Raw genomic sequence first — 14,090 nt, 5'->3', positions numbered from 1 at the left:
AGATGAAAATAACTGGATTGGAAGAGCTCCACAGTTGAGAACTAGTAGTTCTAATAATGGCTGTCAGTCTTTGCAAGTTGATCTCCAATCTTGTACACACAGAGAAATCTCAAAATTCACGACACGGTCTTAAATATAAAATTGAAAGCGCAACATGATGGCAAGAAGCAAGAATGATTCAATGTCTCGTTGCTTTGCGTCTGCAGATCGCCGCCGACGCCGCTTGGCGGCGCACGTGGCCCGCGCCGGACCTCGGCGGAGATCGGGCCTCGCTCCCGGTAAGAGGACGACATCGTCGTGTTTCGGTCCGCCGCGTCACGCTGGAGAATTTTCCAGCGTATTTGAGAAAGTTTTCTCATCCTGTTGGTGCCGTCCAATCCTCTTCTGGATCATCCAAATACTCTCGAGCAAACTTCAGACGGGCCTGGACACGTACTGGCTGAAGCAGGGGGGGGGGCACGCCTGGCGCTGCAGAATTTGAGTCCCTGCATGGCAGCGAAGTGTGTTACTGATTGTAGCCTTTGTTACTTTGGTCCCAGCTCTGTGCAGGTCATTCACTCGGTCCCCCCCCCCCCCCGTGTGGTTCTGAGATTTTTGTTCACCGTTCTTGTGATCATTTTGACTCCACAGGATGAGACCCCAGATCGAGGGAGATTATCAGTGGTCTTGTACGTCTTCCATTTTCTGACAATTGCTCCCACAGGTGAATTCTTGGCACCGAGCCGCTGAGCTATCGCAGATTCAGTCTTCCCAGCCTGATGCAGGTCTACAATTGTGTTTGTGGTGTCCTTTGACCGCTCTTTGGTCTTGACTGTTTGAGGTTGTGGACAGGTGTCGTTCATACTGATAACGAGTGGAGGACAGAGGAGCCTCTTCAAGAAGAGAGCCACAAATCTTGCTGGTTCTAGGTGACCAAATACTTATTTTCCACCTTGTGATTTTTGATTGATTGATTGATTGATTTTTTTTTTCGGAACTATCTAGGTCAGCGGGATGAAAATGGTTCGGGAGCGGGGGTGGGCGGGTCTCGGTGTTTGGTGGCCCCGCCCGCCGCACGCTCGCGTGACCATCGCGAGGGTGGGCGCGGCTGACCAGATTGCCGACTTTGCTGTCCCGCGTCTATAAACGCTTCTTTTTTTAATCGCACGCTCTACTTCCCGTTTCCTCCTCTTCATCGTCGTCGTCATCTTCAGTCGGTCTGACGGTTAGCACACTCACAGGTCAGAATTTTTATTGTTTCCATTTGACAATTCGTCCTTTCATCTTTCGCTGCTAATGAGCATAAATGTCAACTATTTGTTGTTTTGTGTGTTCAAATTGACCTTTTTGTCCTTTCAATCAGGACGCGTGTGTTTGTGAGAGAGTGTGCACGTGTGCGTATGTGCAGGTTTGTGTGTGTGTGAGTGTCGTATATGTTGTATATTTGTGTATGTGTGTGGGCGTTAGTGTCTGTTGTGTACGCGTATTTTGTGAGTGTGTGTGTGTGTGTGCGCGCGCGCCATGCGTTCGCTTGTTGGCGTTAACGGCTTTGGCGCGCGTGCTGGACGCCATGTTGTCCGGCTGTCCCGGTGGCCTTTCGCAGCACGCCAATTTTCTGACACCCCGGGGCGCTGCCCGAATTAGCTGTTTTGCGGTCGCAGGTGCAGGTGGTGCAAAAGTGGGCGGGGCTTCCTGTCCCCCTGCCGCCAGTTTGTCTACTGTTGTTTTTTTGTCTTTAGGCAGACGGCGAACAACGAGAGCGGCCAACATGTCCGAGTGAGTCAAAATTCCTCCCATCTTGACCATTTAACTTCTTTTTGTAAATAACAAAATTATATCTAACTATAAGTACCTTTTTAAATAAATAAAACTAACAATAATGAATTAATAAAACTACCAATGATTAATTCATTTAAATTATTTCTTATACATTTTTTTGAACTTGAAATCTTTTTTTTTTTTAAATAATGATTTGTATAACCTTTTTTGAGAATACGTAAATAACTTTAGAAAAATTTTAAAAAATAATTCTTACAAATAAATAACATTAACATTTAATCACTTTAAAAAAAATTGATCACAATAAACCTTTAGGAAGCTTATTAAATATTGTTTATATACCTTGTGATGCACAGTCTTAAAATAACTTTATTTTTACAACTTTCAACTTTATTCGGGAACCATCTAATAACTTTGTAGATTGCGCTAAAACTTTTTCAATATTTTTATATAACTTTTTATCACGGTTTTATCACTTTTTTTGTAATTTAATAGACATACTTTCAAATTGACTTCAGTAAAAGTTTTGATCTAAAGTTTATAAATCCATCATTTCATATTTTTGACAACTTTGGAAAATGTGTTACTTTTTAGACGTTTTCAAAAAGAAAAACATTTGGAAGTATTTTATTTCCTTTTTTAATAACCTTTCGAATGAGTCAACTTTTTTAGGACCCTTTTAAATAACTTTAGCTATCAAAACTTCCTTATTACAGTCAACCCCCTTCACAAATCGCCGTCCGCCTCATATCGCAGAATTATTTTTTTGTGTTATTACAGTTGTTACTCAATTTTTTTAAATACTGTTTGTCCAATATTTTTTCTGTAATCCATTGCTTTTGCTCTCAATATATTTTTTGCTTCAATGTTTTTGTGTTGTTTTGAAACTGTGTTTAAAGACCTTATCATCTTCTTTAATGCTGTGAATGCTATTAAAACACGCTAGCTTATTTCCATATGGCGGGGACGTCAGGAACTTAACCATTGCAACGGAAGGGGTGTGTTACCGTACTTATAAAACAAAAAACAAAAAAAGTCTTTTAAAAAAATAATTATGATAAAATCCCTTTTAGTAACAGTTAAAACATTTTCTTATAAGTTCATAAAAAATATTTTTTTATTTGATATATTTTTTTTAGCTATAGTATGTTGTTCATTCTCATCAAAGTTAGTGTTTTTTTTGTTATGCTAAAAGCTAAGCTATTTGGGGGGAAAAAATGCATCTCCAATTTCGTTTAATCCCCCCAAAAATGTTGCTTTACGGATAGAAAATATAAATGGATAAGAGAGAAGAAATGAGCGGAACGTGCTTTTCACAGTACACTGATGCTATGGCAAACTGTCAGCATGAGGCAAATTTCAGCTCATTACGACTTCATGTTGCAGGGCAAAGAAGATGACGTCGAGTCGCCGCCATCATCTGAAGGTGAGCTGGCGCCGCTAACGATGCTACCGATGCGAATTATGCTAATAGTGGTCATGATGCTACCGACAGGCGGCGCGGCCGGCGACCGGTTAGCACGTCATGCCTCACAGTACTGAGGACCGGGGTTCAAATCCCGGCCCCGCCAGTGTGTGGCGTTTGCATGTTCTCCCCGTGCCTGCGCGGCTTTTCTCCGGGCACTCCGGTTTCCTCCCACATCCCAAAAACATGCGTGGTAGGTTGATTGAAGACTCTAAATTGCCCGCAGCTGTGAATGTGAGTGAATGGTTGTTTGTTTTTATGTGCCAGGCGATTGGCTGGCGACCGGTTCGGGGTGTCGCTCGGAGAGACCCGCTCCAGCACGATGAATGAATGAATGTTACCGACAGTTATGACGCTAACAATGCTAACGATGGTATCGAGGCAAACGATGCTACCGATTGTCATGATGCTAGCCTTGCTAATGATGCTAATGACAGGGGTGAATTTCATTGGCTGTGACACCCCCTCCCCTCCCTCCTGCAGAGTTTGATGCTTCAGATCGCAGCCAACTGGATCGAGCAGGAGAAGAAAGACCTCGAGGCGGCCAAGGAGGCCCACATGGCCGAGATGTGCCCCAAGCCCAACCTCAGCGGGGACATGGCCAGCCTGGTGGTGAGATAAGCCCCGCCTCCTTGCTGCTGTCCAATAACATTGCTGTTAAAAAAATAAAATACAACACTTACACGTGTTCTAAAATGCCAAATGTGGATGGGGAAAAAAAACACAAACGTGTTAGCCTTAGCCTGGTAGGAGGACATGCGAAACAATGTTAGCTTCATTATTAGCATTAGCCTGCTTGTACGCTAAACACAAATGGGGAACCTGGAAAAGCGTATCTGCATTGTCATAAGTAGGGATTTTCAATAGCACTTTTTTTTTATAACGATACCAGTACGAGTATTCACTCTTGGTCGCTATCATCCTTATATGGATACCCGCTATCGGTACTCGCCCATTCATAGTCATAATTGTTTGCCCGCTAAGATGCTATGTAGTGTTAGCATTTTTGTTAGTGCTAGACTGCTAACTGGCCAAATGCGAAAATGTTGTATTCATAAATGTTCATGAGGCTCAGCCTGCAAAAATGCTGAACGCAAACGGAGAACCTGAGGAACAGCGGTAGCCATGTCGTGACCATTAGCTTCCTAAGATTCTAACTAGTGTTAGCATTTTCTCAAGCCTTTGCCTGATAACAGATAACAAATGGAGACCCTGCAAAACAATGCTAGCATGTTCTTTGGCCTGCTAGCATTAGCATTGAAGTGGATTTACAGTTGCGTTCAAAGTTCTCATCATGGTAAAATAATGCTGAGTTTATGTTTGTGTTTATTTTGTTAGCACGTGATTTGATTTGTTTACGGGCAGGATATCTGCAAGAAGCTTCAGTCGACCATCGACAAGATCGACGACGCCCGCTATGACATCGAATCCAAAGTGTTGAAGATCGACGTTGAGGTGAATATTGTTCTTGGAAAAAAATGTCAACGTTGATGAATCCGTTACAGCCAAACCACCACAGTTTTCTGTGGTTTTTAATGAGGAAAAATTGTACCGCATTGTACAATATATATATATATATATATATATATATATATATATATATATATATATATATATATATATATAACACAATTAAACATATTTTTAAAAAATTGTAAAGCGATAAACTGTTTTTATGAAGCATAATTCATCCGAAAGTCTCTCACACACACACACTGTAGTATTTGTATGTTGACATGTGCCTTTAAGGGGTGTGGTCTAGATGTCACATATTACAGAAGGAATTAAACTTGTAAGTCAAGGCACCACCGTAATCAACGAAACAGAGCGTGTTGACTGTGAAGATGTCGAAAAGTCATTCGACGTCTGGCCGTCTTTCGGATCAGATCCAGGACCTGAAGCTGAAGGTGGTGGAACTGGCGGGCGTGAAGAAGCCGGCGCTGAAGAAGGTGCGCATGTCGGCCGACGCCATGTTGCAGGCGCTGCTGGGGGGGAAACACAAGACCACCATCGACCTCAGGTCCAACCTCAAGCAGGTCAAGAAAGAGATCAAGGAGGAGGTGAGTCAAGAACCCGACCAGAACCAGAAGTCATTGCCAAACATTTACAACACCAACAAGTCCTCTTGTACCAATGAGCCAGTTCAGTTAACCAATTGAGTTGGTTCTGTTTGATTTACTCCAATCCCTTTTGATATTGTTTCATTGGAAACAATTCAGAATCGTTTCATTCAATTTTATTTGATTTCATTCCATTGGTTTCAAAATTGGTTCTGTGTTCGATTCAGCCTATATATATATATATATATATATATATATATATATATATAAGTTAAATTTATAATTGGTCCAAAATCATTTCAAAGGATATCGGTTCAGTTTACTTATAAGTAAAATGTGGTTTGGTGCAGTCGATTCGATTAGATTAACAAAACTCAAAATTAAAATTGATTTTAGCTTACTAAAAGTGTACTGACTTAGTGTATTGAGAACCCAAAATGGGTTTGCAGTCCGATTTGATTTTAATCTGACTAAGTTCACTTCAGATAACAATGGATTTCAGTTTAAATTTAATACAGTCCTGTATGGTTTATTTTAATGGGAATACATTCAATTTGATTGAATTTCATTTGAATCAGTTCTGTTATGTTCGATTCAGTTTGGCTCATCTTACTTCAGTATACAATGGTTCCAAAACCGATTCAATTCGATTCAGTCTTGTGTGGTTTGACTCTGTTCAGTTGAATTCAGTTAGGCTCAATTTGGGTTGATTTTATTCGATGAGCTCGAGTTGAGATTCACCACAGTTTTGTGCGGCTCAGTTCAGTTCGATTGCATTTGATACAAGACCGAGTTCACTTCAGAATAGATTCCACTACGTTCGATTCCGCTTGGTTCAATCCAATTCTGACTTGGTTCGGTTCGATTTCACTCAGTTAAGATTCAATTTAGTTCTTTGTGGCCTCGATTCAGTTGAACCAAGTTGACTTCAGAGTAGGTTCGATTTGACGTGACCCGATTTGATTGAGTTCAGTTCGTATTCAGTTGACTGCAGTCTTGATTCGGTTTCAATTTAGTGAAAAACAGCTGACACGAGTGCAAATGACATCGAAAGTAATGAAATGAGTCACACGCCATGAAGACGTGAGCTCAGGTTAGCCTGCTCATGCTAACGCTAACGCGTGCGCTGCGTCGTTGTCCGCTTCAGCCCACAGAGGCCGTCGGAGACTGGCGCAAGAACATCGAGGACAAGGCCGACAGGAAGAAGATGTTTGAGACCTCCTAGAAACAAAACAAATAAATCCTGACACATAAGAATTGTTCACAAAGTAACTTTTATACTCATTTGGACGGCAAACGTTTTTCCTATTGGCCAGGCTCATCTTAAAAGTAAAAATGATTCATTCATTCATTCATTTTAGTTTGCTTATTTTAAAGCTCGTTTTCAATTTGGAAAACGTATGACACGTGAAGGAAAAACTACAAGAGTGAAGATTGTAAAATAACAATAAAAAAAAATATATATATATAATTGAAAAAATATAGTAATAATAACCACGGGAATTAGTAATGAAATCATATGAAATAAAAACAAAATATAAATATTCATCATTAAAATATAAAATAAAATGCAGTAGGCCTGAGTAAAATCTTAAAACAGAACAGACATGGAGGAAAAACTACAATTAAAACATAACTGGGTAAAAATACATGCAAATGAAAACAACAACAATAATTACAAATAATAATAATAATTTGGAATACACATGATTTCAAATGCAATATAACTTGTAATGATTACATTTTAAAATACAATAAAATGTATGCAGTAAAATTTCATGAATCATTTTCAATGTAGATAATAATACAAATATAATGTGAAAATACAATCGTACGTGGGATGTGGAAAAAATACTAATAATAACGGTAATCATAGTAATAATAATAATCCAAATGATTTAAAACACAAATAAAATGTCAATAGTAATCACTGAAATTGAAGATAAAATAACAAGCAGTCAGTAAGATTTCAGGAATCCTTACAATGTAGATTAATTCAAAGACAAATAAATTGAAAAGCATAGTCGAAATTTAAAATCATTCAAATGAAGAGGAAAATAGAAACATTCAATATGTTTTCATTCAAAATGTAAACTCGTGATATGCTCATGAACGGTTAAGTCAAATTAAAATTTTAAAAGGAATAATCAAGAAATAAGAAATGCTACAATGAAATCAAAAGACGCAAGTTCAAGATCGCCAGGCGACGGCGACGGCGACGGCGAGCTGAGGTGGACTCGAAGGCGGCCGGGCCCGTCGGCCTTCCGTAAGCGGGACGTTGCGCGTCCGCGTCTACACAGCGTCGTCCTCCTTCAGGTGAGGTCGCCGGCCGCTTTCACCTCATTCAAACTAACATTGTCTCCTCGATGCTGCTTTCTTCAAGTAAAACTCGATCAAATTTGGCTCGTCACCAAATGGCCTGTGACCTGGCGACCCGGTGACCCGCTGACCCGCTGACCCGGTGGTTGGAGATGGCACGTCCAGAAGAATTGGATGCGTTCTCTCTCCTCGGAGACAGCCTGATGACTTGGAATATTCTGGAAAGAACTACAAATGACACATTCATCACGGCTGCAATTTGATGAATGCAAAACATTATCGAGTTTTTCGGGTCCTTCATTCAAAGAGATTTTGTGGTCCCGATAAGCACTGAGCAAGATGATGAATTATTGAATTTTGTTTCTGTTTTGACAGGGAGGGGAAAAAAAAAAAAGACCTCGAGCCGCAATTTTTAATTTCATTTAATTTTGCTGGTATATACTGAATGTTTTATCTTTTGTGAAAGCAAATTCAAATGAAATAAATGACAGCAAAGCAACGGAAGTGGCAAGTTTTTGTTTTTTACTTTTTATTGCTCGGTCTCCTCTAAAAGTAATCAAATAAAGTGAAATGCAACACAAGTTGCATTTTACTTTGGGACATCACATGACAGTACAATTAAATACCATTTAATGTTGTTAATTGTTTTTAATGACTTCTAAGAAGATAGTTGTACACAATACGTTCAGTCTTCACTGGAAGTTTATCAAATGAAATAAAATAACATTTACCATAAAAGCAAATCTTTTTTTGAACTTCACTTTTTTTACTTAATGGCATCACCCGACAGTAAATAACTTGATTTTGTGTGCGAATGGTTGGAGCGTCTGCCTCGCAGTTCTGAGGACCGGGGTTTAATCCCCGACCCCGCCCGTGTGGAGTTTGCATGTTCTCCCCGTGCCTGCGCGGGTTTTCTTCGGGCACTCCGGTTTCCTCTCACATCCCAACAACATGCGCGCTAGGTCAATTGAAGACTCTAAATTGCCCGCAGGTGTGAACGTGAGCGCGGGTGGTTGTTTGTTTGTATGTGCCCTGCGATTGGCTGGCAAGTTCAGGGTGTACCCCGCCTCCTGCCCGACGATAGCTGGGATAGGCTCCGGCACGCCTGCGACCCTTGTGAGGAGAAGGGGCTCAGAAGATGGATGGATGTCAACTAAACATGTCCCCGGCGTCTGATCCCGCGGATCGCGTTCACCTGGCCGGTAGGCGAGAAGATAACGTCGGCGGAGCGGAAGGAAGCTCGCCTGGCCGAACGTTGCGGGCGCTGCTGGGGGGGCAAACGCAAGACCGCCGTCGACCTCAGGTCCGACCTCAAGCAGGTCAAGGATGAGGTCAGAACGCACGCCCGCATTCTCCGCGTTCGCGTCCGAGGGGGGGAAACAAAGACTTTAGTCGTCACATTCTCACACAAACTGTACAATAACGTTTTCATTGTTGGCTTCATTTCAATTGATCTAACCCTCTATTCACATATCGTCATCGTCATCAACGACAATAACGATAATAATAATAATAGCTATTAAAATAATACAAGTCCCCGTTGATCGCTAACATGGTTTAGTTCATGAAATCATCAATTATAATAACCACCAATATGAAACTAATCAAATATGAAAAGATGATTTAGTACACCAAAAAAAAAATGTCAATTCAACTCAGACGTGAATGAAGAAAGCAGCAAGACTTGAAAATAAAGAATAAAGTACAAAGATGACTTATCAATGACTTATAAGAATATCTGTCAAAGGTCAAGAGGGTGAAAAATAAGTGTGAAGCGCAATTTGTTTTGTTATCCCGCAAATAACATTCTGTTGTTGCTTAAGTCATCAAATGTTGTTTATACGGCGTAACGTACATATCCATACTTTGTACGTAAAATATGTAGTGTTGAGCAAAATGGCCGACTTCCTGTTGAACGTCGGGTGCGGTTCCTTGAGACTTTTTTGCACATCTTGTTGTCATGGACGTGTCCGGCCAATTTGGTGTCGATCCATGGAACCGGCGTCGGGGAGCGTCGAATCGTCATTCAAGATCACGTCGGTTCGTAGGTCACGCGAGCTCAGGTGTCATGTTCAAAATACTCTTAAAGACTCATCGGCGCCCCCCCTCGGGCAGCTTTGTGAATGCGGCCTCAGGAACCAAATCCCTGAGATGGTGGATCTCCTCTGCGGGTGGACAGAAGGAAAAGCAGGAAAGCAGGCGTGCGTTCGCGCACGTTTGCATTTGTTCAAGCAGGCACTCAGTGAGACGAGCTTGTTTTGTTTATTTTTTTGGTTTCGATGAGCGTTTTTTCTTCTATTGACGAGCAAGTTTCCAAATATTTGGATTCTGTATTGCATATATGCATGACTGTATTCTGTTTAGAACTGTATTTGAAGCACTTTGTGAAAAGCGCTACTGCATATAAATAATACTTCCTTAGTTACTCCTTACACGGTGCTGGTCTGCCAGGGGTGGAAGGTTCTAAGGTTTCCAGCACAATCTATCTTTAACCTTCTTGTCGGGCCCCGGAGGAGCACGGAGGGCGTGAGGAGACACCGCCAGGTTATATCGGGACCTTCAGCCTCCGTCAGCGCATTTGAGCTCTATGAACACGTTTTACACCCAGAAGAACCACAACTCGGTCCGCCGGCGGTCCGATCGTGTTCAAGCAGAACTTCGGCCTTGTTATGGAACATTGGACCAACTTCTTCTGTGGTTCTTCTCATGATAGACACGCCTACTGAATTTCATGTTGCTGAGTGAAATTGGTGAATTAAAAAAAAAAAAAAAAAAAAAAAAAAAAGTCTGACTTCGGATGTTTTGCATTTTATGACGAGTCGCCAGATTTAAATTTGGGTACCGATTGGAAAAAAAATCTCGACGACAAATTCACATTTGAAGGCGCCCCTACGGAAATGGACAAATGACCCCACGATTGGCCGCGTCAAACCAAAATGGCTGACTTCCGATTCTCTGGGTCCGAGAGACTTTTTTTTTGGTGGGTCTACTCATGATAGACATGCCGACCAAATTTCATGTTGCTTAATCGCGCCCGTCGAGTGCTGAAAAAAAATCAATCAATCAATCGATAAAATGTATGAGCTGAGTTATTCCGACATAAGGCAAAGTACGAATCGTGCGATTTTGGCCAATAGGGCGGACATGTTGCGGAGTGTCTCAGGCTTGGCTTCTGAAGACTTTTGTGGGCCTCATCATAATAGAGGCGCCTACCGAATTGCATGCTGCTCAGTGCAACTATCGTGCTGGGGATCAAAAACAAACAAACCACAACGATTGAGAAACTAATGAATTTCCTTGACAAGTTTGGATTTCATGGGTCAGCTGCGGGTTCGAGACTGTTCTCTGTCATGGCCTCACATGTGGACACGCCCCCGAAATGGTTCAGGCACGTTTGGAAAGGTTAATTGTTCGATTATGCGGGGTTACAGAAGCAACACATCTGGATCAGGTCAGGCCTCGGAGGGTCCCAGTTCAAAGGGCACGAGGCTCTGAAGCTTCCAGAAGAAAACACTTTTGTGCAGTGACAGATTTGACAAGAACTCCAGCAGTCACGAGTAAGGTGTTGGAGCGCCCCCTGGAGGAGGACACATATGGACTTGGAGCCTCATTTGTAGGGACATGACGTGTTTGGCCAGCAGAGGGCGTCTTTGGTCTGCTGTTGACGTGCGAAGCTCTCAAACAAATGATCCAACGCTGATGGCGTCATTAACCAGAACATATAAAGGAAGCTCCACGCCACCGTGGACGAGAACCACGAGGACCCACCTGTGATGTCAGAAGCCCCTTGTGAGTCCTTGTCGAGTTCTGCTGGCAGATCATCTCAGTGAAAGTTCTTTCACTGAGATGATATGGAATGTCTGGTCCCTCACAAGGATGGACAACAAAATGGAGGAGGCACCTCCAAAATGTTGGAACGTCACAAGAGAAGATGGACAGCAACTTTAAGGAGGTCCCTCAAAAATGCGAGCAAAGAAGAACAACGCGGAGAAGCGACCTCACATGTTGGAACAGCGACAACATCGAGGTGGTCCATCATCCACATTGGAACATCGCTGAAGAAGACAGACAACATCGCCGTGTGAGGTTCCACTCGGCTGGTGGCTCGCTCAGAACGAGGAACCGATCGAAACGTCCCGAGAGCAAAGTGCAGCTCGGAAAGCTTTCGGGAAGCAGATCTCACTGGGAAAAACATCCATTTAGACATCGCCTCAGCCGCGAGCGACGAGCGGAAAATGCGCGCGACTCCAAAGCGGGTCAGCCTGCCGGGCTGCAGAAGACAAGACGTCACAGACCCTCTGGAGGAGCTTCATCGGGTGTGTGCGTGCGGTCTCTTTGTTCCCGTCTGGTCCAACCCGAAAGCTCAGTGGACTTTTTAGCTTTCAATGGTGGAACTTCAGGGTTGCTGTTGTTGTTGCCATCCTCAGCAGAAAGCATTTTCGAAAACCGGCAACGAGTCTTTCACATCTCTCTGGAGATATTTCGGCCCGCTCGTCCTTGCACAATTGTTTGAATTCAGCAACACCAGAGGCTTTTCCAGCATGAAAGGTCTTTTTGAAGGTCATGCCGCCATTTTAATCAGACTGAAGTCCAGACTTGAATTAGGCACCTCCAAACCTTTTTTTTTTTTTTCAAGCCATTCAGAAGTTGACTTGTTTGTATGTTTTGGACCGTTATCCTGCTTCAGAACCCAAGTGCGCTTCAGTTTGAGGTCACCAACTGATGGCCGAACATTTTGCTTCTGGATTTTCTGTTAAAGAGCAGAATTCATGGTTCCATCAATCACAGCAAGTTGTCCAGGTCCTGAAGGAGCAAAGCGGCCCTAGACCATCACATTACCACCACCGTGTTTGACTGTTGCTATGATGTTGTTTTTCTGAAATGCGGTGTTACTTTTACGCTGCGGCACGGTCCCGTTCTGCCGGGCTCCGTGCGAAAGCCGCTAGCTCTTCTTTTGCCCCTTGACGTCTCTGATGCAGGCTCTCTGCGTGAAAGAGGCCTGTGTTTGCTCTTCAGATGGAATTCCAGGGAGTCGATTGCGGGCGATGAGCGCGGGAGGGCGTGCGGGGGGCCGAGGGGGAACACTTGCTGGGTCACGGGTCAAAGAGGAGGACGTTCATCGGTTCATCTTCGACGTCCTTCTTCTTGGCTCAAAGAGGTTTCTGGTTTTTTTGCCTCGCACAAAAACCAGCATGCACGTCTGAGTGTTATGAGTTTGTCCTTGGGTGTTGTTAAGTGTTTCTTTGGTTCGGTGGCGTTTTTCTTCTTCTCGCATTTGCTGACTTTATTTTGAAAAAAAAATAAAAAAAATAAATACAAACTTGTTTTTTTTTTTCAACGCGTGTTTGCTTTGGTGCGTCAGGGCAATTTTGTTTCAGTTCTTGAAATAGATATTAAATAATACAACTGAAAATGACATGAATTGCTTCATCATTAAAATTAACAATTTTATTTGTTAAATAGTTCCCCCCCCCCCCCCCCCCAACAAAACTGATTAAATAAAATGAATTCATTCATTTCTTCCTTTTCATTTATCTAATTAAATAATTGGGTAATTGAGTAATAATAATCATAATTTACACATTAAGAAAAAGAAGTAACAAATAAACAATAAATAATTATTCAATGAAAATTCCATCTACATCGAACACATTTTTATATTTAGCTTATTAAATGTGTTGTTCAGTTAGGAATAAAATAAAATAATAAAATGAATGATACTTAATACAACTTTGAAAAAATGTTCACGACAAAAGTATTAAAATAAACTATTTCACCATACACGCTTGAATTTCTTCCCCCAAAAATGTTTTTCTCATCCGTGCAGCATTTTGCCCATCAGCCGTCTAAAAAGAGCAAACGAAATGTGTAAAAAAAAAAAAGTTGTAAAATACAAACAATAAAACACAGTCTGAACTGGAACGAGGAACGAAGACGAAAATTCGCATTTTTTCAACATTCGCAACTGTCATACAAGCGTAAAAAGAAGTTAAGCTGTGTTACAGGACAACATTAAAACAATAGTCTGTCAACTTGAACTGTTTTTTTTTTTTTTACTTTATTTTTTAAACTGCAAAAAAGAAGTTTGCCACGCTTAATAACAGAAGGTACAGAAAATAATACAATCATTTATCGCCATATAAATGTGAAAATAAGTGCGGCACTGGTAATGATAAAACCATGAAAACCCAAGTTGTTTAATTTCATTCATTCATTCATTCACCGCTTCTCCTCGCTCGGGTCGCGGGCGTGCTGGAGCCCAGCCCAACTATCTTCGGGCGACACCCTCAACCGGTCGCCAGCCAATCGCAGGGCACATAGAAACAAACAACCATTCGCACCTACGGTCAATTTAGAGTCTTCAGTCAAGCTAGCACGCATGTTTTTGGGATGTGGGAGGAAACCGGAGCACCCGGAGAAAAGCCACGCAGGCACGGGGAGAACATGCAAACTCCACACAGGAGCCAGGCCGGATTTGAACCTCGGTC

General features: G+C 42.1%; 1 protein-coding gene across 1 annotated transcript; it reads left to right on the top strand.

Moving 5' to 3' along the window:
• Positions 1-1,745: 1,745 nt before the first annotated feature.
• On the top strand, positions 1,746-6,508 carry LOC133402808 (troponin I, fast skeletal muscle-like). Its single transcript, XM_061676970.1, has 6 exons — positions 1,746-1,755; positions 3,145-3,184; positions 3,707-3,835; positions 4,589-4,678; positions 5,110-5,283; positions 6,431-6,508. Exons 1-6 carry the CDS (start codon positions 1,748-1,750, stop codon positions 6,506-6,508), a joined length of 519 nt encoding a protein of 172 aa, XP_061532954.1. The 5' UTR covers positions 1,746-1,747.
• The last annotated feature ends 7,582 nt before the right edge of the window (positions 6,509-14,090 follow it).

Source organism: Phycodurus eques, chromosome 5, assembly GCF_024500275.1.
Source record: "Phycodurus eques isolate BA_2022a chromosome 5, UOR_Pequ_1.1, whole genome shotgun sequence".
In the NCBI taxonomy this organism is placed as follows: domain Eukaryota; kingdom Metazoa; phylum Chordata; class Actinopteri; order Syngnathiformes; family Syngnathidae; genus Phycodurus; species Phycodurus eques.
Note: the sequence above shows the minus strand (reverse complement) of the source record. Positions and strands in the feature narration are given on the sequence as shown.

What these genes read in the sequence shown, in the direction of transcription:
- LOC133402808 (XM_061676970.1), top strand. An exon ending in GGGACATGGCCAGCCTGGTG is followed by an intron (nt 3,836 to 4,588) that starts GTGAGATAAGCC and finishes GTTTACGGGCAG; the next exon opens with GATATCTGCAAGAAGCTTCA. An exon ending in TGTTGAAGATCGACGTTGAG is followed by an intron (nt 4,679 to 5,109) that starts GTGAATATTGTT and finishes CTTTCGGATCAG; the next exon opens with ATCCAGGACCTGAAGCTGAA.